Source organism: Cygnus atratus, chromosome 6 (genome assembly GCF_013377495.2).
Source record: "Cygnus atratus isolate AKBS03 ecotype Queensland, Australia chromosome 6, CAtr_DNAZoo_HiC_assembly, whole genome shotgun sequence".
Taxonomy (NCBI): Eukaryota; Metazoa; Chordata; class Aves; order Anseriformes; family Anatidae; genus Cygnus; species Cygnus atratus.
In genome coordinates, this window is record NC_066367.1 from 19297108 (window position 1) to 19321592 (window position 24485).

Consider the following 24485-nt stretch of genomic DNA (forward strand, 5'->3'; position numbering starts at 1 on the left):
TACAGATATACCACATGACTTTTATTAGCAAGACATCGATAAACATATAATAGATCAATTCACACACCTTCAAAAAAAAAAAAAGCCTTTTAAAGATACTGTACCTCTGACAGTGGCAATACTTGACAGTTGTAAAGAAAAGAACTCAGTCACTGCCCTATAAGTTTTTTTTGTGGCTCAGCCTTAGGAAGTCACATTTTGACTATTTCCTGCTTTTGCTCATATCATTTAGGTTTTATACATACTGGCAGCAGAAGAAAGTAGGAATCAAACAACCTTAAGGGAAATCCCAAATGAATTCACAAGTCCATGACTTTTTTAGTTACTGAATGCCCAGAGACTTTGCTTTAATTAGCTAACATCAGTCCCTCACAACTGGTCTTTAAGAAAATACCCAGTCTCTCTACATATCACTCTATACAGGTGGTATATCCTTCTACCAGATATTCCTAATAGCAACCTCTATCAGAACTGGGAAGCAAATTAATTTGTTCATAAGCTTTTCCATCATGTGCGATAGCTCTCACAGTTCCAGAAGGAAAAAAAGTTTCTTGCTGGTGAGTTTTCAGTGGTCTTCAGTTACTGTTAAGTAATAAGAAGGTATTTTTCTCAATAACAAGAGGAAAATAAAAGGCAAAATGAGAATAAAATGAGCAAGAATCTATGCTGTTAAAATAACAGGACATATCCAGAAGAGAAGAAAAAGAAACATAGAAAATGCAGAAAGCGTCTGTGATTCCCTGATTGGGAATGTTGGCAAGAATGGCTTAAGATCCTGTCAATTTTATGTTTATACATTTATGTTTATACAAATCTACATTTGAGAATCTCTACTTATGTTAACAGTTCATATGTATATGTTTACCTTTTTTGTATACATATGTATTTTTTTTTCTTGTGCATCTACTGCTAGTGAAAATAATGGAAGTGTGAGCTTTTCAGCTTCAATCTTTTAAAGTACATACTTGGTCCAGTTACCTTTGACTGTATTTGATCTAATTACTTGAGGCCCTATCTACAGACTCTGGAAGCCACTGCATGAGTCATAAGCACTCACTGAAAAACGAGGTAAGTAAGGGAACTCAGAATTTCACACGAATAGTTCTTTAGTCCAATTTTTTTTGTAAATCAAAAAACTATCAGTAAATGGATTTCCTGATAATAAAGGAGTTAACTACTGCCTGCGAAGGGTATATTTTTTAAAATTTATTTTATCTTAATTTCTGAATTTATAGATTGGAAACAAAATATATTGAAGAATTTATTCCTATTGTTTTTTGTTTTTGTTTTCAGAACAATTTTGTTTCTGTTTTCTCGTACTAATGTCATGCTTTGGTGCTTGCAGTGATAATAATGTTGGGCAAAAATATTTTTTTATCTCTGTAATGGAAAACAAAATAGCATCCTCAGAATTTCTCAACTTTACAAATACTGTCACTCTTAAACGTACTGAATTATTCAGATTGTGTAACAGATTTCTAAGTAACCTAGTTTACATTAGAAAAAAGAGAAAAGTTCTCTACATTCCTCATACATGGACATGAAAGCATAGGTCTACAGGTCAGATCTAATGCCTTTATTCCGATTTTGTATCAATTTGACACAACATAGTAGTACAGCTCTGCCAGCAGCAACGACTAAAAATGCTTAGGTGTCTTACATATAAAATCTCCTGGCAAAGAAAAGTACTACCTTTTTCTGGTGGATTGATTTTGTTTCAGGCTTTAATTTGAAATAAAAAGTTGATTCAGGTGGGCTGCCAACAAGCATGCAGATACTTGTGTTTGGTTCAGATATAGGGTTGTTCTTTGCAATGTAAAAAACTATAGGTTTGTGGTCAGGATTTTCATCCCTTTTAAATAAAAGTTTATTTTTAGAATGTTCTGGGGCTTCGCATAGGTACAGAAGTCAACACTGCTGTTCACAACTTGAAAAGCACAACACATGAGCATTCACTGATTCAGATTCTCTGGTGTATCCCAGCCCATTTATAAGTAGGGCTGTGAGTATATTCATGAAAGTATTCAGGGCTAGTTGTTCCGGATTCTCTATTCTTAAATAACTTAGGTGTTTTAAATTAAACGGAAACATCTCTCCTGTTTCTGAATGAAAACATCTAGGTGCGACCTTCCACGATAGAACATATGCCAGTATGTGTAGTTTAGCAACATACTGTGTATAGAGAGTGACTGTTTCTTACACAAAGCCCATAATCTTCTTCATCAAAGTCTAGGCTGACTTTTGTTCACTATAAATTGCTGCATTTTTCAATAGATGGACACCTACGTACAACTGTTGATTTAGCATGCTATCACAAGTCCACAGTAGCTTCAAAATAAGTCACTGGAAAGCATAGCAGAATCTTGAAAGCTTAAGCTGATCTTCATGAACAGAACATGAGCTACTTAATAAACAATCTCCTAATGAAGTGTAAATATCTTGCTCTGGGAATAACTGTTTTAACAATCCAAACAGAAATGATCATGAAATACTAATAAAATTAACTATGTCATGAAAATGTCAAAAATGTCACATGGTGGTAGTGGGGTTGGTATAGTCATTAACTGCAAAAGTCTCCCATAAAATTCTCTGCTTTATCCAAATCTGGGAAAGTTTCCACTTCTACCGTCCCTTCTGAAATCTGTTCTTTCAGGATTGCATGACACTTTTGAAGGCTAGCAAAATGGTTACTGTGCCTTTCTTGAAATAAATCAGCTGTTAAATAGCCTCAGTGTTTCTGCTTCACCCCATCTACTCTGGCCCCAAACAGATGATTCACAACCATCTGGCAACTGTACTTTTCCTTACTAAGTATCTTTCATGTCTCATCAGCTTGTTTTCATTTAATAGCTCTTTATTAATAAAGATATCCAACTTGTCAACAGTACAGTAAAATTTCATCAGTTGTGTTACTAGCTATATAAAACAATTTGCATACGTCAAAAATAGTGATGAAGAGATGAGGAGTATCATGAAAAACAGCTCTATAGCATTCTTCTCCAAGTGGTCAACTTCTGGTCATTAGATTGCAGACTAAGGACAGAGGACAATGGGGAATACAGACGCAGACTTGTGCTATGTCAAGAACACAGGTTGAAAACAATAGGAGAGGAAAATCTTTTCTCTTGTTTATATACTAATGCACCTCTATTTTCCTTTACTGTTGGACTTTTGAGTATCTGAAAAAAGAAAGCAGTTGTCTTCTTTGTATTACTTCTATAATTAAGGAATTTTAATTATAGCTTTACTTTTCGGTTAGGCTATATTTTTTCTTGTCCATGGTAAAGTAGTTTAGATTTGTTATCATTGACTGACGAGACAGATTCCTAGTGAAAGAAATTTAGTTACAAATAAATAACCCACACGCACTCGGAACAGAAATTTCTGCCTAAGTGCTGGACCCTATAGATTCATATTAATTTTTGCCTTCTTATCTCCCTGATACTTACATAGTAGCATAATGGACATCTGCCTTTTCCTGGATATTAAGTGAAAACTTAATGAAGGTAGCGTGCAAGTAGAGTGTTGCTGCTGCTGCTGCTCTTTATTTCTACTGTTGTTTATTACCATCTTAAATCTCCCAGAGGACATCTTTGACTTGTATTTGGTCACTCTGCCTTCAGTCATTTGCATGGTCATACTTTGTGACCACAAAATCTACAGCTTGGGGGTTACTTGCTTTTTGTTTATTTGTATTTTTAATGAGTATATAACATGGAACTCTCATGTATCAGACATGCTGCACACATGGTAGCTTTGGCTCAGACTGAACAATTCCTGAACCTAAATACGGGGAAACACAGAAAAGTGTCTTTTTTTTTTTAATATATACATATAAAATAATAATATATATATATACAAAAGGCAGTAAACATGCCTCATTTATTCATATTTCTTTAAACCAAAACAAAGACAACCAGCAAACTCAAGTGGTTTTATGTGAGACAAAACCAACAGAAGGATTTTGTTTAAGTGTTTTAATGGTGACTGCCATTTTCATACTACATATAAAATTTATCCTCTCCAGTTTTACATACTTTGTTTAATTAACAGTCTATATTAAAGTTGCATAGGTAAAACTACGTAAGACAGAACACAGCAGATGGTAGATGATCAATAAGTCTACATCTTTCTCCTTGACATCCAGTATTTCAGTGCAGTTGCCGAAGAGAAGCAAGAAATGCTATAGCCAGCATTAATGATGAACTCGTAAACACATGAAAAGTCACTAAGGACTACAAACAAGTGGACAATGTCAGAGAGAAAAAAAGAAATAAAAAATAAAACAAAATAAAAAGTACAAAATGTTAAAATTAAACACTGAAGGAAAAAGAGTAGCTGACTAATTCATATGTATGAAGTCCTTAAATAACATCCAAATTGAAGTTGCTGTATTTATGTCTTAAATATATTCAAAAATTCTCCCTCCTTTTTTACAAAACACTCTTTCTGGTTTTTCATGGCGTGAGCATTCATCTTCTTTTGCAGTATCACAGACCATTTGGTAAACGTAACAGCTGAACCTCCTGTTAGGCTTCTGTTCTATGTGTAACACAATGTCTCTATCAAAGTAAACTTCGTGACTGTAAGTCTGAAATGAGAAAAATAATTCTGACTTCAGTCTCCATTTCCACAGCTTACTAAGAATACTGTGCCTGTGCCATTTTCCACGTGTACGTGTTATCTCCCTGATCAGACAGGAAATTTGTTTTGGGGCACACAGTCTGCCCTTCCAGAAAAGGGACAGAATTTTAAAACTTACAGAGGTTTTCTACATGCCTATTTTAGGAATCTAAGCACAAGCTAAAGCAGTGTAGTTAAGTTAGGATCCTTGGTTGCCTATACGCACTATGATAAAAGAGGCACCAAAGGTTCTGAATAATTCAGACCATCTAAGTTAGTATCTAAACTTGGACTATATGAACTGCCCATTGCATCTCTCCAAATACACACACAGTGGGGTCCATTCTTAATCCTATGTATGAGTAGTTCTAGTTAAGTTAATGAGACTATTTACAAGCTGTAAAGTTAAACTTATGTAACTAGCCAGACAATGAGTATTCAAGTTGATAAATACTTCAGAAGGACTTAAAGAAAAATAGAACAAACAAAACCAAAACACAACCAACCAGCAAATATTGATTTCAAATCATGAAGATTTTCAGATAAATGAACTACTTTCTGATGCAATACTTATGTTTCTAGAGTCACGACTACTATTTTGTGCAAACCTCATCCATAACAACTGGCAACACAATTTATACATCTATTTCAAATCCGGACAAAAAATTAATGCAAAACGATAGATAAACAGATATGGGAAACGTTAGTGTAAACAAACGAACAAAAAACACAAACAAGCAAAAAAGGAATTCTCCTCACCACATCCCAGGATTCCAGTAATGGAATACTCTTAAGTAGAATCCCCTGCTCATTACAGTGTAAGTCAAGGTGAGCTCTTCCATCAGCTCCTATTTGAGTAACTGCCACAGTGGATAACAAATCCAATTCATCTTCATAGTCCACAATTTTGAATGTCTTAGGAAAAAAAGAAAACCAAGTTTATATATGAAACATAATTTCACATTCCCTTCTTCCTAAATTGTACAGCTATTTCTTTCAGGTGAAAGAAGATTTGTAAAAATTCTAATTCTTAAGTCTTTTGGCATCATAAGGAAAACTTTGCCAGCCTGATACACAACAGACATCTTTCCCAGCACAAGGTGTCTAACGTATTTTAGCAAAACTCCTTAAGACTGGAAGAGAAGAAAGTGATGTTCTGAACACTCTTAATGCACAAATTGATGCATTTTATATATAAAGTACAGGAAATAGAAAAAATACAGTGTGCAGACTCTAATTTTTATTAGGTTGAAAGAGGTGAATAGAAATGAACTACAGACCTGGAGGATTGACTGTATTTTTACGACAGTTAAATCTTTTTCCTCAGAAAAAAAGAACAGAAATAACTGCCAGAAACTGATGAATTTTAACCATTGTGCTTATTCTAGCTCTAGATAGAAAGCTACAAAATATTCTTCATAGCCTCTTGAAGAGGCCGTGTGTGTGAAAACTCAACACACAGCATGTGGTGTTTTCACTCTCAAGAAGCAGTTGCTTAAGGGAAGTGTTGAATACCTTCTCCTGCAATCGAATCAAAGTAGCTGGTAGAGAAAATATAGTTTAGGTATTTAGATTATATTGACTTGGTTCCTCTAGTCTTTTATTTAAAGCAGGGAAAAAATATGCTTCTTCCAGTTCATAAAATACTTCGGAATAAATGCTTAAAGGAAGTGTTTGAATAGAAAGAAGAGTAATGGTTCATCACATTAACATTTAATTTCTGTGCTACTGTAGTCACATGGAGTTATGACGGTGTCATGGGGCATTAGCTCAGTTCTTAAAAGAAACAGACTATCCAAAGAACAAACACCGACCATGGAGAAAACAAGTGGGAGGCAGAGGGTGGAGTGAGATACTTTGAAGTTAAGACAAAGAGACAAAGACAGCCACAGAACATGGATAAAGAACTCAAAGATTAATACAACTAATGGTTACAGGCACTGCACCTGTAACAGGAATGACTTCTGTCTAGCTAAACTTCTTAAATAATCCATGACTTGTTTTTATTCAGTACATCAGTTACCTCTTGTTCTGGGTCATCATCCAGCAAGTTATAACGCTTTTTCACCACTCGACCAGAAGCTGTTACAGTAACAGAGCTGTTCACCTTTGGAGAAAAAGAAAATAATGGCTCAGGACTTCAGAGCATTATAGTTTCTTCATATCTATTTGACAACGTGTCTATTTCACATCTTTTGCTTTCTGACTTCGCTTTAAACTCTGGGATCTTGTTTTACGCATTAGCAACACATGGCCCTATTGCCGCCATCTCTTTTTTGTGAGGGCTCATGAACTTGGTGGCTTTTGGTGAGACACTACTGATCTTACTCATATTCACAGGTTCTCAGTCCTAAAGAGGTGACAAAGTTTCTTAGTTACTGCATTTTTAGAACAACAGAAGCAACTGGAGCTAAAAGGCTGGAATGAGAATTAAGACAGCTAAATCACCACCAATTTGCTTCTTAAACTTAATTCCAGAAGATGGGGAAAGTAGCATCTTAAACCACCACAAGCTGCTTCCATTGGGCATCATTAATGCCAGAAATATTCAAAACTGGGGTTATCAGTGTCTTAATAGAGGTCAAAAGTAAAAGGTCCAGCACAGACAGCATTAAAAACTCTAATTTCTTAGCTTTTATTTCAACAAAAACTTTTCTAAACAAATTCTAAAAAAATAAAAAAATAAAAAAAGGCAAGCCATTACAAGATAAAACTTATCCCTTCTGAACTTAATAGAAGAACTACTCCTGAGTTAGTACAGATTTTTAATACACAAACTTTTCTTCTAAGAAAGCTTCAAAATTAATATCACTGACTCTCAGGGACTTTACAGTACTCATAAACTATATAGAAAAGCCTTCCTTTTATATAACAGATAACTTTGTATGCTGAAGCAAAATGAAAGTTCCAGGCTTTACTAAAAATGTTCTTCATAAGTGTGCTCTTTGAGCTTTTTGACATTTGTGATAGAAAAATCACAAAAACAATCTAAAAGATGTCATGAAACAATTGAGGTGATTTAACAGCTCATTTCTATCAAAGGTTCAGATCATCCCCTTGTCACTTGGTTCTATGTTTCTGCACTCTTCTGACCAACTGATGCTTTTTTTTTTTGGTCCCTGAATTATCTTCTACTATTTTGCAGCACTGAAATGCTTCACTGGGGGTTATATGAATGCCAAATCTGTCACAAGGGAGTGACAGGTGTGCATAGCCAGACTTTTTGAAGCAATGTACTGTCTCTATTTTTATAAAGACTTACCACTAAGTTACAAGACTTGAAACATTTCTAGCATTTGTATGATCAAGTTACCAGACCAGAGATGCACAAAATTATCCTTCGTAACACCTTCATTTGAAGGATATCTGTCACCATTTTGTATGTTTTACATCAGTGATACAGTTATACTACACATCATAAAGAATGCTGAGAACTTAAGAAAAGACTTGAGGATTCAAAAAAACTATCCAGAAAATGTAATTTGTTTTCAAAATTTCTTTCCTACAGCTTAATAAAAGTCCAGTGAAGATGAGGAACATCCTTCAAAAAGTTTTGAATTATGCCCATAAAACATAGCAATTACTAATATACATAAAAACCCCATGTATTGCTCAAAATCATGCACCATGATTTCAGACATCAGAAATTCCTGTTAAACTCACACAGTTTTCTTCTCTGTTGGCCACAATTATAAAGTCTTCTGAAATTTCTGTTTGGTCTGTTTTACTTTCAACTTCCTTAAGCTTCAAGACTCTATAAAAGAAAGAGAAATCACAAAATGAGTCATGCATTCAAATTCACCTGCAACAAACATTCTATATTTATCATTAATAAAAAATACAGGTATATTTAAAACCAACAAATAACTGAAATTGAAATAAGCTATTTTTGTAATTTACAGGTATCAGTGACATTTTTAACACAGTGGTCCTAGATTTTTTTTCATATCGTAATCTAGTGTTGACTGCCAAAGCCCATACTCATCATGTAGAAATCTGCAGGTGTTTCTACCAGGACTCCCGATTCTGACAAATTCATCATTTTTCTACTTTCTAGGAGCTGATGACAGTGCTTTGGCCCACAAATCATCAAACTACTGAATTTATGCAATTACGCAACTTTTCACCTAATTAAAGTAAAATTTGAAGAAAAAAGGGTCATACTTTATCAAATTTGGTCCCACATGGATTATTCTGCCCGACATATCTGGATGGAAATATATCCAATCAGGTTCCAGTGAACAGCATTTCATATCCTGTATGCCATTTTTTGCCTGAAGAAGGAAGGGAAAGTTTAGAATATTATTATACTTAAAGTCTCACAGATCTAATTTAGAGAGGAAATACTCAGCTCCTCTCCATGCTCCTCTTAAGATTTATAAATATTGCTGACAAACAAGATCAGAAAGGATGGCAGTGGACATCAATAATAATAATAATAAAAGACTCAGACAGTTCTAATTCTCATGGATATTCCATGGAACAGTTTCAACACTTTTTAAATATGCAATGAGCAATGGACTTGTACCATGATTATACGTGGTCCTACCTCTCCTAAAACTATACAATATTAAGATTTACCCGACATTCTGCAAACACTCAAACAATTCTAGCAATTTGAGTTGTGTCAAGACATGAGAAAAGCATTAGTACAAACTTGGACTTGTGCATCACACCTCAGACTCAGCCTCTTTTGTGCAAGTATTTGTGGAATGTGTAAGCCTAGGATAGCTTGTGATTTCAGCAGCAAAATGGTCAAAATTGTGGGATTTCAAATCATGAACCCACATAGAAAACAAACAAACAAAAAAAAACAAACACAAAAAACAGGTGAGAAAGGATTGCCTAAGTCCCTTTCAATCAAAATTAATCTTCAGCTATAGTTGTGAAAGATGTTTTGAAGATAAAAAGAGATAGGAGAGGGATCACTGATTCAACCAGGCTAGTAAAAGAAATGAGGACATTCACAGATGAGAAGTTTTTTAGTGAAGAATCGTGAACTAAGAGGCCAGAAGCTGCTGATACTACAGAAGTATCTTCAGGTCAAAAGGAGATCCAAAATAAAGCCTGAGATGGTGATATCACGCAAAAGAATATATGACGAACAGCACATTAAATAAATAAATAGGCATGCTGGATTAAGCTGAGTAATAAAGTCTTTCCAAAGAGAGAGAGAGAGAGAAGGTACAAATCAAGAATAAACCATAAAATTATGAAAACTTACTCTGCAGTTTCTTGAAACTTAAAATGTTTCTTTTGTCAAGCCACTTGGTAGGTTGAACGGTCAAAAATGCATTAAGATGTTACCATGCAAGGAATCAGGTACGAGATTATGCTAGAGCCTATAAGGAGGGGAATACAGCACTACATAGCACTGGCAGTGCTATGATTGTATTGGAATTAAGGAAATCACAGAAGCAACACTAATTCAGGAGAAAACATGACTTCACTGGATAGCAGATACAACAATGTGGGGTGATCCCTGTGACAGTGCCACGCTGGAAAAGAAGGACCTTATTACTTCAAGCACTACTCAGAAGGAGAGGTGAGGACAAACATGGTAACACATTCATTCTAGAGAAGCTGCTACCTTAATATATTACCAAAGCATTGTCTTTCAGAGAACAAATATAGAAGACTCCTTTGTGTTTTTTCTTGTTAGGTGTGATGATATAATGCCAAGGGTAACCTCCAATTTGAAATGCATTCTCCAGAGAAGATGCTTCAAATAGCAAAGGTGGGGTATCTGCAAATATTGGGTAACGTTAAGACCATCAGTAGCAGAACAATCATCATTCTATTGATGCTTACAATTCTAAATTACAACAAGTTATTAATCTTCAGCACTTTTGAAGACCAGTGGAAATACATTGACTGTTATAATTTTTCTAGCACTAGCTACACTTCCTCACCTAGCATCCAGGCATACATTTGCAATTCCCTGTGGAAAGTTACTGAGTTCTCAGATCTTCATGCCGAACTGCTCTTCTGATATCTTTGACTTACTTCACTCCAAATGAGCTGCATAAGCAAAGACTTAGCAAACACTTAAAATTAATTCATCTCATCTGAATGAGAGTGGACTTAAGAACAGATCAAATTACATATCGAAAGGGTCACTATTCTCTTGAGAAAAATAGTGCTTAACACTATTGGATATTTGGATACCTGAATCCAAATATTCCTTATCCTTTTATATAATCCAACAAAATAATGTGGACCACAATTAAATCAATCTGTAGCTGAGTTCATAAACAAAATTAAAGAATTCTTGTAATTGATGGCAAAAGGAACATAGTTCTCCCTTCAGTTCAGTTGGGATAAGTTACAGAGATACAATATGCCATTCCTACAGGTCTTCTGTGTACTAAGTGAGAGAAGCATCTTGAAAAGAAATGTACTCTGCACAGAGTTTTATAACTTTTATCAAATAGCTAAGTAAAAGCAATTTCTACAGCTGCTATGACTGCATCAATTTTAAACTGAAAAAAAAACAAAACATCTCTCTTCAACAGAACAGAGAAGTGCTGAAAAAAAAGGGGGGGGGAGGAAGGACAAAGTGCGGAGAAAATCTGTAATTAGTATGGACATTTAAACAGGCAGAACATAAATACCCAAGCTGAATTACTATGAGAACAAGGTTCTTATCTAGACTTTTTTTTGTCCCAAAGGTCTCACCCAAATTTTGACTTGTCCTTGCCCTGCTTAGTCCAGCTAATTAACCAGACCCTGACAGTGCCAAGATTTTACATGACATCAGAAATTAGGTTTATGTAGTGCTTCCTTCTTTTTCTTTCATCCATATTTCAAAGAACTTAGCCCTTCAGACTGAAAGGAATCACTTTACTGTCCATGGAAAGGAAGTCTTTCCTGAACTGGAGAGTCATTGTCTTCTAGTTGTCTTTTGGACTATAGGAAATGGAAAACTCTGTGTGAGATACAAAAAAGTACATAGTTTATGAAAACTGAAGCAGCTACAGAAAACGTGGAGAATGTTGAGAATGGAAGCATATGCATTTATTAATATCTGTCAGACAATGAAAAACAGGCCAAGAAAACTTGTTAACATTTTACCCCATAGACTTACTATATATATTGTTTATTTAAAATAAAAAGGTCCCTCAAAAATTCTGGTGGATGGACTAAATGATAGATTTAAATGTTTTTCAGTAATACAGTAATCCTAAGCAGTATAGGCTGCTCATAAGATACGCCTTTCTTTTTATGCTCATTTGGCAAAACACTACAAGGTCATAATCACCTAAACCACGGCAATAGCATGACTCTGCTGACTCAGCTCCCTCTTTCCTGTTATGTGTCACTTGTTCTTGTTGCTCAACATTTCCTATTCTCATTGTTCCTGACTCCTTTCCCTAGCATTACAAGTTTTCAGGCTCCACTTGAGCCTCTTTGTTCGTTTCCTTAGAACTCTCCAGTCTCATCTAAGCATAAGCCACAAAGTTGTTCCTGGCAGCATTAACATGTATTTGTTCTAATATGTTGTGGAAAAAAAAAAAAGCAGAATACCTTCTGTTTTTTATTTAAATTACTGAATCATAAAATAATAAATCAAGCTATAATTTTAAGTTCTGGACACTCAGAAAGTGATACGATGAAGATTTATAGCTACGTTTTCCATTCCTTCCACTGTGACCAAAATCAATTTTCTTACCAGTCAATAGCTGTAAAGGTTGTGGTAGGTACATAGTAACCTATGTGTTTTGATCTCTCTGTACTTCCTCTTGGGTACCTAATGCACCATAAAAATAGCACCATATTAATTGCCATCCCTTCTGGCAATTTCTGTAGGGAAGCTAGGACTAAATAAGCAGGAAAATTATGAACAGTTAAATTACAGTAAATACAAGTTTAAACTCTGAAACTGTTAAAATCTCACTCACTGGAGCATTACATTACACTGAAGAGTCAGTCAGCCATCTCATTCTCAAAAAAAAAAAAAAAGCTCAAAAACCACAGGAATGCAACTATCTGCAAGGAGCAGCCATGGTAAATGTTTGTCCTAAGTTCAAAACTTCCTAACCACAAATTCTTGAATGCGATTCAAGATCAAAAATATTTTCCCCAATACATTGGTTTTAAATATCAAAACTAAAAACTATAATGATCTGTAAGACATGAGAACGTATCTAGTAAAGGCTTCCTTTTAAAGCTCCCACAGCATGTTTTCCATAGGGCCATTAAATTGTGGTTTAGCAGAGGAAAATGGAGAAATTTCTTTTTGCAGAACCTGAGACATCAACTATAGCAACCTATCACACTCTGTTTTGATAAAACACTGCATTATAACTGAAAGCTGTAACTAAGTCTGCATTTTATCTTTGTCTATATTTACTCAAGTTTATGTAAATCTGTTTTGTATCCTATTACGTGATACTGTTTGTGAACATAAAGATCAAAAGCATTTTATGGGGACAGTTTCCTGTGAAAGCCATTTAATACAGAAACAGTCAAAAATTTAAGGAAAGAAAGCATGCATTATTTGATTTTGGTGAAACCTGCTTTTTCTTCCCCCTCTCAAGTGCCTCACTTGAGCTTTTGAAAGTGTATTTTCAAAGGAAAAAACATTTCACAGGAAGTCTCAGACTTTAGACAATTATTAAGATTCATAATATCAAATTCTAATCTCCAATGCACCAACAGAAGTGAATGTTTGGTTTCAAAGAAGTTAAAGTCATTACATTAAGCAGAACATTCATAAGTTAGTGATTTGAGGCATAAGAATTGTTTTTAAGAGATAATTTCTTCTCTCCTCAGGAATTAACTTTACTGAAACCGGCACATTTCCAACAATTAGAAAAATCAAAATGCAACTTGGACAAGTTATATCCTGTCTCACTGAATTCTGACTCTTCAAGTCAGATTAAACTTCCTTTGGCACCTTTTGCTTATGTACTATATACAGTTTTTGGGTGTTACTAACAGTTGTCCTAGCCCTTCCTCTTTCCCAGGAGCAGCTGTGTCTCAGAAATAAGGAAGGCGGTTCCACTTTGTGTTGCTTATGAAGTTTTCCAAATATCTAGTTTCTGTACTAATTTTCTAGGCAAGTCACAGAATCATAAAATCATGGAACATTTTGCGTTGGGTCCTATTTAATTAATTCTTGTAATTACAAATAAAGCAAAGCACATTTTTGCTGTAACGAAAAACCAGAAGCATAGCAGCACAATCTAAGGACAGTAATTTTAATGTTCTTGCTGCTAAAAATAGTCATAAATAAACCATGTAAGCCAAGATAATACAAAGATCATAAATACCTGTTATTTTAATGTTACACGGAAGACCAAATGGATACTTTCCTACAACTCCCACTTGACCATTCCAGCTGAATTCACATCCCAAATCAAACGGCTGTTCCATGAACTAAAATAATGCAGAACAATTCAGTTTATTGATGCATATTTACTTGCTGTTTGATTTTAGTGCTCCATTACTGCTGCATTCCATATCTTGTTAGATGCTGCTTGAAGTCTTATTTTTGAATTAACATCTGATTTTTTATAGGAAGAAGACAAACATAAAAGTCTCATTGATGTTCAGTTTCAGATCAAACAATCTTCCATGCCCATCATTTTCTACCCTTAGCATTTGCTACTGTAACTACAGACCACGTATATAAAAAGCATCACACCCCGGTCTAGCATTTACAGAACTCCTCTCTACATGTGTTTAAATGCCTGTTTGACTCCGTTTCTCATGCTTTGCAGCCTGTGACTAGTGTGAGGAGAATTTTCTGATAGTGCATCCATTTGTATATTCAGATTGTAAATAGATTTAGGCAAGAACTCTATCCTTTGACACAATCCCCATGTACCTATGTGGCATTACATGAATGTTAATGATTTGTTGACACAACATAGCATGGATTGTATGAAAAATTTCACATCACCTGTTCAGTGATGGCCTGGAAGCTATAGAGCCTGACCAGACCCATGCTGTACATTATAATCAGGATTCCATTAGAAACATCAACATCTGTAACACTAGTACCAAATATCTGGAAAAAGGAAAAGAAAAATATTCTATCAAAGAAGAGATAATTGAAAGAATGCAAAATGTTGAGATTACATACTTAATTATGCAATCAATTTCCTTTTTGACTTTGACCCAAACCTATCACCAGTGTTTTAGTTTAAGAAGGTTTCTGTAATTCATCTGTTCTGCTGAGTTTCTGTAATACTTTGCACTGCAATAACACCTGGAATTAGGTAAGTCATATTCTGCAAGCACATTTATTCTCTAATTAGTTCTCATTATGTCTTTGTATCATATTACCCAGTTATTACAAGAGATGAATAGATTTTATTACCTAGCATCCCACAGGAAGTCGATAGCAAAGCTAACAGTTCAATCTAAAAGAACTGATTTCGTATCTTCTGTTCTTTCTTCATCACCAGGGTAAAATACTAGTCTAATCATGGCTTTATGACTGTGTACAGCTGTACTAAAACTACACTATCCAGCTGTCACAGAATACAGGATCCTCTCTGAATTCAAATTAGACACATACATGAGAAGCTGATTACCCTTTTAATGATTATGAAGTATTCATTTGTGCTACTGCTTAGAACATCTCCACTAAAAAAAAAAACAAAAAACTAGTTCTTAATATTTAATGAATAACAGCATGCAAAGTTGTTAATTTTTTTTTCATATTGAGATGTTTGGAAGACTAGAGTTCTCATTTCTTATTCAGAATCACTGTACAAAAAGCAATTAAACTAAGGTTGAAACAGGCTTAAACGTAATTCAAGAAAATATAACCAAAGCTGGAATACTCCTAATTCTTAACTGTATCAATGATCTAGTGATCAGTTTGTTCCTGAAAGGTAAATTCACCCCTTAGACCTTGTCCTTTCTCAGTCTTATGTTAATTTCTCAGTGCATTTGTTAGCTTAAGGTGCCATACCCAAACTTTAATAGTCTCCCAGTCTCAAACTCTCATTTCTATCTTTGAGACCTTTCTACTCTGAAATTAGACTTTATTGTAGTGTACCATCTCAGCAAAGCTGTTGCATTGGGTTCATTCTGCAGTCTTCAAGAGTAATCCTAATCCTAACTGTAACAAAACAGTTACATCCCACTGATCCGTATGGGGTTTGGCATTGCATTTGCTGGTTGCTTCCTCTTCTGGGTGTAGTCTCAAATTCCAAATTCTACCCCAGCCTTATTCCTAGTTGTAACAATTACTCCAATGATGAGCACAGCCCCAGTGGAATAAGTACTTCTTTTCTTACATTCTGCCTGCTATAACCATGATGAATCCAGCATGCATCCACCACTTAAACAGATTGAGAATACCCTTGATACTGGTAAGATTTGTATTTTCCAGTCCTAAATGCTAATTTTGAACAGAAATGTGCCCTTAACCATTCATGGGCCTGAAAAACTGTTGAACCCCCCTTCTTTCATTTGCCAGCTCATTCTCTTTTCACAGCCTCAACCCAACCCAGCATGAGCTAAACAGCTCTGGACTCTAAATAAGACCATAGCTTACAGAGCTTGAAGACAGACTCTGCGTGTTCACACTGTTCCAATTTAAGTTAAGTTATCTAGAACTCCCTTGACTTTAAATAGACATATTTTTTCAGCAGTGCACTAAAACTTGTCATCTGGCTTGCAGTCACCTAATGTATACACTTACTTACAGGTCACAAACCAACCTCAGAAAGCTTGTTTCCTCGATTCATAAATCAATACACATATTTATATTTTGCCACCCAGTATCAATGATAATTCAAGTTTGAAACATTTGTAACTGTATATAGAATTCATAGGCCATTACTAGGAACTGATCAGAAGCGTATCTATCTTTAAAGAGGTAAAAAGAACTCTACAAACACTCTACAGTTCTCTAATTCTTATAATTCCTCAAAGTGAATTCTGAAATCCTACACATCAAGAAGTAATGCAATAAATACGCATTTGCATTTTCTCTTCTGGAATTATTAATCTTACCTCAGCACAACCACCAGACACTAAAAGAACATTAGTGCTAATTAAAAAAATAGCGTCCAAAACATTAAGTAAGACTTCCGAAATCCTGGGACAATTGCCTATATCATGCCTCTCATACAACTACGGTGTAGACTGAACTTACCTTTTTGCTTATTTCTAGCATTCCAATAAATGAAAGAGGTATTACTTGGAATACAGCAAGATGGAATAGTACAGACTGTTGGATGCCTGCCTGGGAAGGAACAATATTGAATATAGTTGTTATACTTGAGGCATTTATTAGCAGTGGGACATCATCATCTTCTACCATAGTAACAAAGCATAACGTCTCCCTATCTGTCCTTGTAAGTTTCTTGATTTTGTAAAAATGAGAGTTTTTCAACAAACTTACCTGCCGTGATGCTGCAGGCAGCTTATTCTGAGCTGACTTTATAACCATTACCTCTTGAGGAGTATCCCAGCTGAGGTACCTATTTGTGACAAGGAAGGCCTATCTTAATCACTGTAAAATCCTTTAATAAAATTTAAATAATAATATTAAAATAATTTTCATGTAAAATATAATCTATTATAACTATGCAGATTTTGCAATAATGTAAAAGCCACAGAACTAGATACCAGGAATGGCTTATTCCATAACAGGATTGTGAGAAAACTTTTGAAAGTATGAACATTCACTGTCTTCCTTCTTTCCTTCCCTTCACAAATCACTGCTTTTTTATCCTTCAGTCTAAAGAAGACCATTACTTCTGAGAACTGAAAAAAAAACATGCTCAGAAGCAGTAACTGCTCTGCTTTTAAAGAACAAAATGGATACCCTACAGAGAAGTTAAAAACTGCTTACTTTAACTTTTAAACATATTTTTCTTATGCTTTATAAAGTTTGTTTTATAGTTCTTAGAGGTCCTCTCCTGGTATGTGTCTATTGTAATATTAACGGCTATAAAATTGTCAGAGAAAAGTAAATAGTAGCCTGTTTTTTGTGGCTTTTGTGGAACTTGATACCAAATTTAAGACCATGATACTTTAGCTGCTGAAATTCTTCTAAAGAAAACAGAGTGCAGGAACAGTTCTCCAGGAAAACTGCTAGACAAATAGACCTGTAGTCAACCATAGGATATGTATGAGTGGGTACCTAAGGTTTTATGAGCTGTCTTTCACTCCAAAAACTCCCAAAACTATGATTCCTCTGATCTGCAGGGAGTGTTTCGAAGGTAGTATATTTCCGCCACGTTCAATGACCGGCAGCAATAAAGGATCTGGGAAAATAGGGTGAAGCTTGATGAGGAATTTGGGATTTCACCCTTTTTCTGCTCTATATTTGGTGCAAATTTCCTCCAATAAAAAAATTACTTTTACATCCTTTGGCTAAATATTATAGATGTTGCCCTTCCCCACGCATATATTATCAATAAAACAATACTTTCTGAATGCGCAGAAATTGAACAGCTTAATATACTGCAAAATAAACATGATTCCCTTTCTCCAGTTTAGTGCTAATGGTGGTTAGTTACATAAACCCTTGCCAATGTTAATACCTGAATTTGCAGCCAGAGCCCGCAAGGTATATTTTTTCCAGTATTTCCCCACTGTCAGCAGAGAGACGCAGAAGCCAGTTCTGTGCTGTCAAGACTATAAGGGAAGATTTATAGTCTAATGGATTTGGAAGCATTTCCCCCTACATAACAAAAAGGTTATCAGAAAGAAGTTTGTACCAGGAATATACATAACATTTTAACATTGTAACAAGAAAACAAAAGTGTATACATACTCCTCAAAAACTAAAGGTGAAAAGCTTCCTCCTAATCAGATCCGGATCTCTGTGCTCATATCTGTGCTAAATTGCTGACTATTACATAACTAATCTGTTGTGATATTTTTTGGAAGGTAGTTACTTTTTCTAGAAAACACATCGTTTAAGACTTCCTTTCCTTGCATAAGTGAAGTATAACTGCTAATTCATCTAACTGATACCAAACTTCATGAGAAAACTATTTAAGTATTGCAAAATAAATCATTGAACGGTAACTCAGCAGGAATTGAAAGGCAACTCAACAGGAACTGCTGAGGACGGTCCTCACAATGCTTATTTTTTGGCACCTCAAATGTGGGGCTAATATTCCTAGTCTCTACGGACAGTGCACAAGTGAAAAAACCCTCAAGAAAGGGAAGTGTTCTCTATGGTCTAAGGAGACCAGCCTCTTCATCTATGTGCTCAAATTAGATTGTTAGAACTAAGTTATATCAGTACCATATGAGTAACCATAAGGACCTTTTCTTATGAAACAGTGAAATTATACGGCAACCATTAGTTGCTTCAGAAAAGCTAAGAACAACAAATCACCCCATGAAGACAAAGGATTGTAAGACTAACTCCTTGGCATCAAATGTGTCAAAATTTTGTAGATATGAAAAAAATTGTTTGAAGTCAAATGGAAAATCCACCTGTAATAGCAATGAACAGAGTTTTCAACTTGAACTAAAAGATACTCAAATTGCACAATATTTCTGTACCATAGGCACTACAAAGAACAATACAGAAATCCTGTGGATTTTCTGTTTGCATTTTTCATTTATTTTTCCTCATATATTCCAGACTACATCCCAGCAGGGTGTTGTCAAAATGTTAATAGTTAAAGATTCCACTAAGTGAATCAGAAGATTCAAACCAAACAGAACAACCCGTGACTGAAGAAATACTTTTCCTTCTTTTCTTTACACTACTCAATGGAAAATGCCTAAATGAATTGTCCAACTTTTCTTAAAATCGACCTTTGTTTGAGAGAAAACAGAATAAGCTTCAGTCTAAATACTGCAGCAAGACTGAACATCTATGTATGGATATCTATGAATGTAAGGGAAGAAAAGAGGGAAATTATGTAATCTATTAACTAGAAGCAGCAGAAAAGCTGCTCTGAAAAACAAACTTTTGTTTTTAAAGCAACAGAGTTGCTTTAATAGGTCATTAGTTTATCTGCCTTTTTTTTTTTTAATGTTAACAGATCTGGTGAAAACAAACTCCCATCTATTGCCCTTGCTAACTCAAAAATAAATAATATATTAAAACAGAATTTATGTTGTAAGGAATTAGAATTGCATAAGCATAAAGGCAACAGCACTGTTTTTAAAACCTTCTACAGACGTTCATGAAGAAGCATTCAAATGCACTGTTGAGAAATTCAGAGAAGTACACCTCTAAACATTCTCTCAAAATAAATAAACATAAGTTAAATGATTCAACTCCACAAAAATGTTGACAATAATAGTTCACAGGAAAAGAATGCTCTAAATTTATTCCACTGAAAGATATTAATTTGTTTTTCCACAACAATGCTCTAATAAAAAGTAATCTTACCAGTGGGCATTCCAATAATAAAGCATCTTCTATTTTTTCTGACTTAGAACACTTCGGCTTTTGATAAAGTATTCTTGGCTCTTGGGCAATGCTGGAGGAAAATGATTGCTAATCATTAATCTATTTTATAAACTACTTTCTATCAACAAGTCATTTAATACACTTTTTCCACTTTTGCAAATCCTGTCTCTTTAGGCAAGTCAGAAATCTAAGTACCTTTTTTCCTTTGTAAATACTGCTCTCAAATTAAGCCTAATAATTAGGCTTAATATTAGGCTAATAATTAATCTCAAATTGCTCTCAAAATAAAGCCTAATAAACTATATTAGTGTAAAGTAATATCTAAAACCTAACCTTTCCTATTTTTTTAAGTTACAATTAATAGTAATGTTCTTACTTTAGAGATAGACATTATAAAGAAAGCATATTCCAGAAACTAAGGATTATCCTGGAACCTTCCCCTGAGGCACTTTCAGTGTTGCCTTTCATAGTATAAAGGCATGGCATCATGTACAAATATTTATAAAAAAAAACTACTACTAGCATAAAATCTTCATAGGGTGCACAGTTTTCTCCTTAAGGAGAGGATGAAACAAAGACAAACCTTGAAAGGCGTTAGACAAGTTACCCCAGTGCCAGAAAGCATTGAGACAATGTATGAATGAAACATGGGCAAGATTTCCATCTCTACCATTAGCAAACGATAGATTAATTTAACTAACTCTTAGCGGTTTACACCGACAAAATAATTTGTCTTTTATGTATCATATTACACTGTCTCAATACTGTTCTGACCACAGCTTAGCAACACAGTTCTCCCAGTCCTGACTACTTCCCTCGCAAGTAGAAGGAGCAAGGACAAGGACTGGTGTAAGCAGGACTTTGCATCCTCTATCCTGCCCTGTGCCGAGCGGCTTCTGAGCTGTGCCTCTGCAGCAGTTCACGGAATAGGAGAGTAGTACATCAGAGCAGTGAACTGATCTGCAACATGCATTAAAAGCAGCAAGTACTCAGCACCTTGTACCTTTATATGAACAATACTTTACTTCTTTAATGAAGAGTTTGTAGACATCGTACCAACCCTGTTACAAAGGCTGATTTTGTGATGCATTGACACATTCACACCAGCACACTGCTGGTTACTGGATCACAAAGAAGGGAATTACTGTTCATTTGTCTTTTTAGTGCAAAATCCTAAAATGCTGATCATCTGAAACCCCTAAAGTGTACTTGAAACCTAAAGTTACACAGCATAAAAGTTACACAAATGCTTTCCTTCACCAAAGCAGTTGTCACATTAAGAGACAAAGGAATTTCAGTGTAATTTAACAAGGATTTACGTATCCAGTTATTTTTTCCTCATAAGTACGTTCCACTCAATTTACAAGGACTATTTGGATGAGCAAAGTTAGCTACATTTCTAAAAAACAGTGTCACAGTATTAAAACTATAAGCTGGGGTAACTTTTAATTGTAAATTTATTACCTGCTAATACAGCACTGGTAGTTGTCTAAGTAAATTCTTCCTCTTTCGTAAGCAATAGGAGATGCAGAATGAGTTGTCCAAACATTCTTGAATGTAGTATTTTCCTGAAAGAGACAATGGTTGCAACAGTTTGTAACAAATTATACTTTGGGAAAATACCTGGTTCCAGCAGCTTAGTAACTTAATTTAAATGAACCTTTCCTGCTGAATACATAAAGGATTCTTTTTTAAACCAAATCAAAAGATCTTTTAGGGAAGATTTTTCTCTTCTAAGAACTAAATTAAAACATCTTTTTATTAGCTTATGGACAGCATGTGCAATGAATATTTTGTCATTAACTTGTCTGCATTAAAACTGGCAATTTTAATGGAAAATTTTTCAATCAAGGACAAAATCCTCCACTGTGTAAGCATGCACACAAATATCTTTTGTATGTAATGAAATTTACTGAACTTGATTCCATTTTGCTCATGGTGAGTTGTGTGAAAGGTAGAAAAGACTGTTTATACAGTTATTTGCAAAAAGAACCTGAAATGGTAATGGGATAAACCACTCACACTGATAAAGCTACTTGCATGCATCACAGACATCAATAGCTCTGTATCACTAACAAAGGTTTCAGTCCTATAAAAAAAAAAAAAAAGGTTTTTGTGTAAATCAGAATCAGGTAGGCTCATTTTTATTTCAATAACCCTTGCACGCCCTTAGATCTAGTAGCGTAAGCGGCCACTTTACCTGACTTCTAATAAATGAATTTTCAGGTAGAAGAGAATCACCAGTTCACTTCCACACAATCACATTCGATGCATTTCTATCAGTTAACAAAATCAAATAAATCAAATTTAGTCTGTAAGTGGTTCAATTTCTATTTTTCTATAAGAAATTTCACTGACACTTCAGGGTTATGTTTACCTGAGGACCTCTGCCAATTATCTTATTTTGTTGTGAGAACTTCATTCAATTTTAACACTGATGCTCCCTAAAACATTGCAAGTTTAATATTAAGCCATGTTAGGGTAAGAAATAAGCGATATAAAATCTCATATAAGACTGTTTCTACATAGTAGGAGTATTAGATATACAAGTGCTTCTCCCGTTTCTGTACGGCGCAGTATTGTGTATGTTTCTAGGTCTGAGTCTCATGAAATAAATTTAACCATTTCTCCCTCTCTTCAGCAAAATTCCAGCTTTTTTTTTTCCCCAAAAAACTTGTTAGCGTGACCCAGAGACTTGTGAGCCACCTGCGCGGCCCCGCTACCTGGCAGATCAGGCTCCTGAGCAGCCCCATGTTCTTCCTGAGGGCGACACCCGCATCCCTGGCGTAGAAGCCGTGGGCCCTGCGGTCCAGCAGGCGGCAGGCGTTGGGAGCCCGGGGGGCGGCCCTCCTACCGCCGGCAGGGCACATCCCGGCGCCGGGCAGCGCTCGGCTTTCTCCCGTGTCTGGGGCCTCCCGAAGACGACCGACGAGCCCCACGCTGCCCCTTGGGCCTTGCCCAGCGCAAGGGGACGCTGAGCAGGGTAAGGCCCACCACGGGGACGGTTTACCCGGCCCAACGCCGCCTGCCCCGCGGCCTGCCGGGTACTGTAGTTTTTTTAGGGGCGGAGAGCGGCGGCACAAGGACTACACCTCCCGCGCCGCCCCTGAGGCGAACGGGACGGCGGGAGGGGGAGTTGTAGCGGTGAGACCGGCCGTGAGGCGCCAGGACTGGAGTGAGGCGCCAGGACTGGAGTGAGGCGCCGTGAGCTCGGTGAGGGCCGCTGGGCGCTGCCCGCGTTAAGCTGCTTCCCGTCGCCTCGCTGAGGGAAGCAAGACGCTGTTGTATGGAGCGCGTCAGTGAAGTAATTTCACCTGGGGGTTTTATTTTTTTCTGTAAAGGCAGAAGAGGTTTGTTGGAGATAGTTTAGCCGAGAAAGGCACCACAGCAGGAACTTATATCTCAGATCTGGGCCCCGTGCCTTGCGGGTGTGCTAAGGCCCCAGCTGTAAGCAAGGTGTTTCCAGGATCAACAGCAACTTCTCGGCGTGTCTAACACTTATCTTTATATTTTTAGAGCTACATCCCAAAAGTTGTCATTTTCATCAACAGCACTTGCCGGCAGGAAAACTGGGCACGTGTGAAAAAGCTCATTTTCCTTCCTTGCCAAAGGCCCTCATGGGGTAATGTGGAAGCTGGTCATCTTTATGTTTCCATAAAGTCTGTTCTTCAGAATCCCTGAGTGGGAGCTGGCATCTTAACTGGTACTATCACAAACGAGAGATTCCTGAAGGGTGATGTTCTGGTGTTTTAAAGTTATTTGGATGAAGAGAGCAGGACACACAGGCGTGGTGGTTGCAGTTGTACCACTGCAGAGCGGGTTAGGACAGTGTGTGCCACGGTGTATCTGTGACATTGGAGGAGACTTTGGAGCTGGCAGGGTGGGTTGCACCTCTGCAAAGTCCCTGTAGGCATCTAGAGTCTTGCAGGGATGTAAATAAAAAAATGTATGTAAAATGGATGTAAAAAAAAAAATGGATGTAAAAAAAAAAGAGATTATTCAATGTAAATTATGGATCATAGTAAAATCCATGTTGTCTCAGTTCTCAGCATCTTTAATAGTGGAAACAATGTGTTCTGTGTTGAGACAACTCAGCTTTAGTTTGTTGTTACAGTTACATGTTCAGTATTTTGTAGAAAGTAGGGTTGAAAAACAATTTTAGTAATTGCAAAATGTCTTTGGAGACTTAAAAGTCCTCTCACTGTGAGTATATATTTATATGGGCATATATATATATATGCATAAAGCGTTCTTTTTTTTTTTCCTCCTTTTCTCCTTTTTCTCCTACCTAAGCACTAGCCAGCAGAGGGTGCACAGGTTAACTAGGAAGCCTTAATTCTGAGCTATGTTTATCATTGATGGCTTCCTCTTGATGTTAGCCTTGCAAATAGGTTAGTTTGATAAGTCAGTTTTATGTTATATTCTGCTGGATAAATAACAGAAAAAAAAACTCATGAAAAATGGGAAAAAAGTGGAAAAGGGGGGAGGTGGAGTAAATGGTTGTGCAGAA

General features: G+C 36.0%; 2 protein-coding genes across 5 annotated transcripts in view; one reads left to right on the plus strand and one right to left on the minus strand.

The window, feature by feature from the left end:
• Positions 1 to 23047, minus strand: DCAF17 (DDB1 and CUL4 associated factor 17). Of its 3 annotated transcripts, XM_035565851.2 has the most exons (15): positions 22699 to 22830; positions 21998 to 22064; positions 21440 to 21543; positions 19955 to 20045; positions 18138 to 18277; positions 16991 to 17069; positions 16742 to 16831; positions 14531 to 14638; positions 13899 to 14004; positions 10227 to 10369; positions 8788 to 8897; positions 8287 to 8377; positions 6647 to 6730; positions 5383 to 5538; positions 3963 to 4591 (listed from the first exon to the last, which is right to left on the minus strand). In XM_035565851.2, exons 2-15 carry the CDS (start codon positions 22028 to 22030, stop codon positions 4403 to 4405), a joined length of 1524 nt encoding a protein of 507 aa, XP_035421744.1. In that variant the 5' UTR covers positions 22031 to 22064; positions 22699 to 22830; the 3' UTR covers positions 3963 to 4402. The 3 variants fall into 3 exon arrangements, with proteins under 3 accessions (XP_035421751.1, XP_035421744.1, XP_035421725.1); XM_035565858.2 differs by lacking the exons at positions 3963 to 4591; positions 21998 to 22064 and adding an exon at positions 1 to 582 and having other exon boundaries at positions 22699 to 23047; XM_035565832.2 differs by lacking the exon at positions 21998 to 22064 and having other exon boundaries at positions 22699 to 23045.
• Positions 22849 to 24485, plus strand: part of METTL8 (methyltransferase 8, methylcytidine) — a 27005-nt gene continuing 25368 nt past the window's right edge. Inside the window, exon 1 of one of the 2 annotated variants that reach the window (XM_035565868.2) lies at positions 22849 to 22958. The gene's annotated coding sequence lies outside the window, so the exon portion shown is untranslated. Of the gene's footprint in view, positions 22959 to 23095; positions 23189 to 24485 lie in introns of those variants that run through there. The other variant, XM_050711441.1, reaches the window with a different exon arrangement.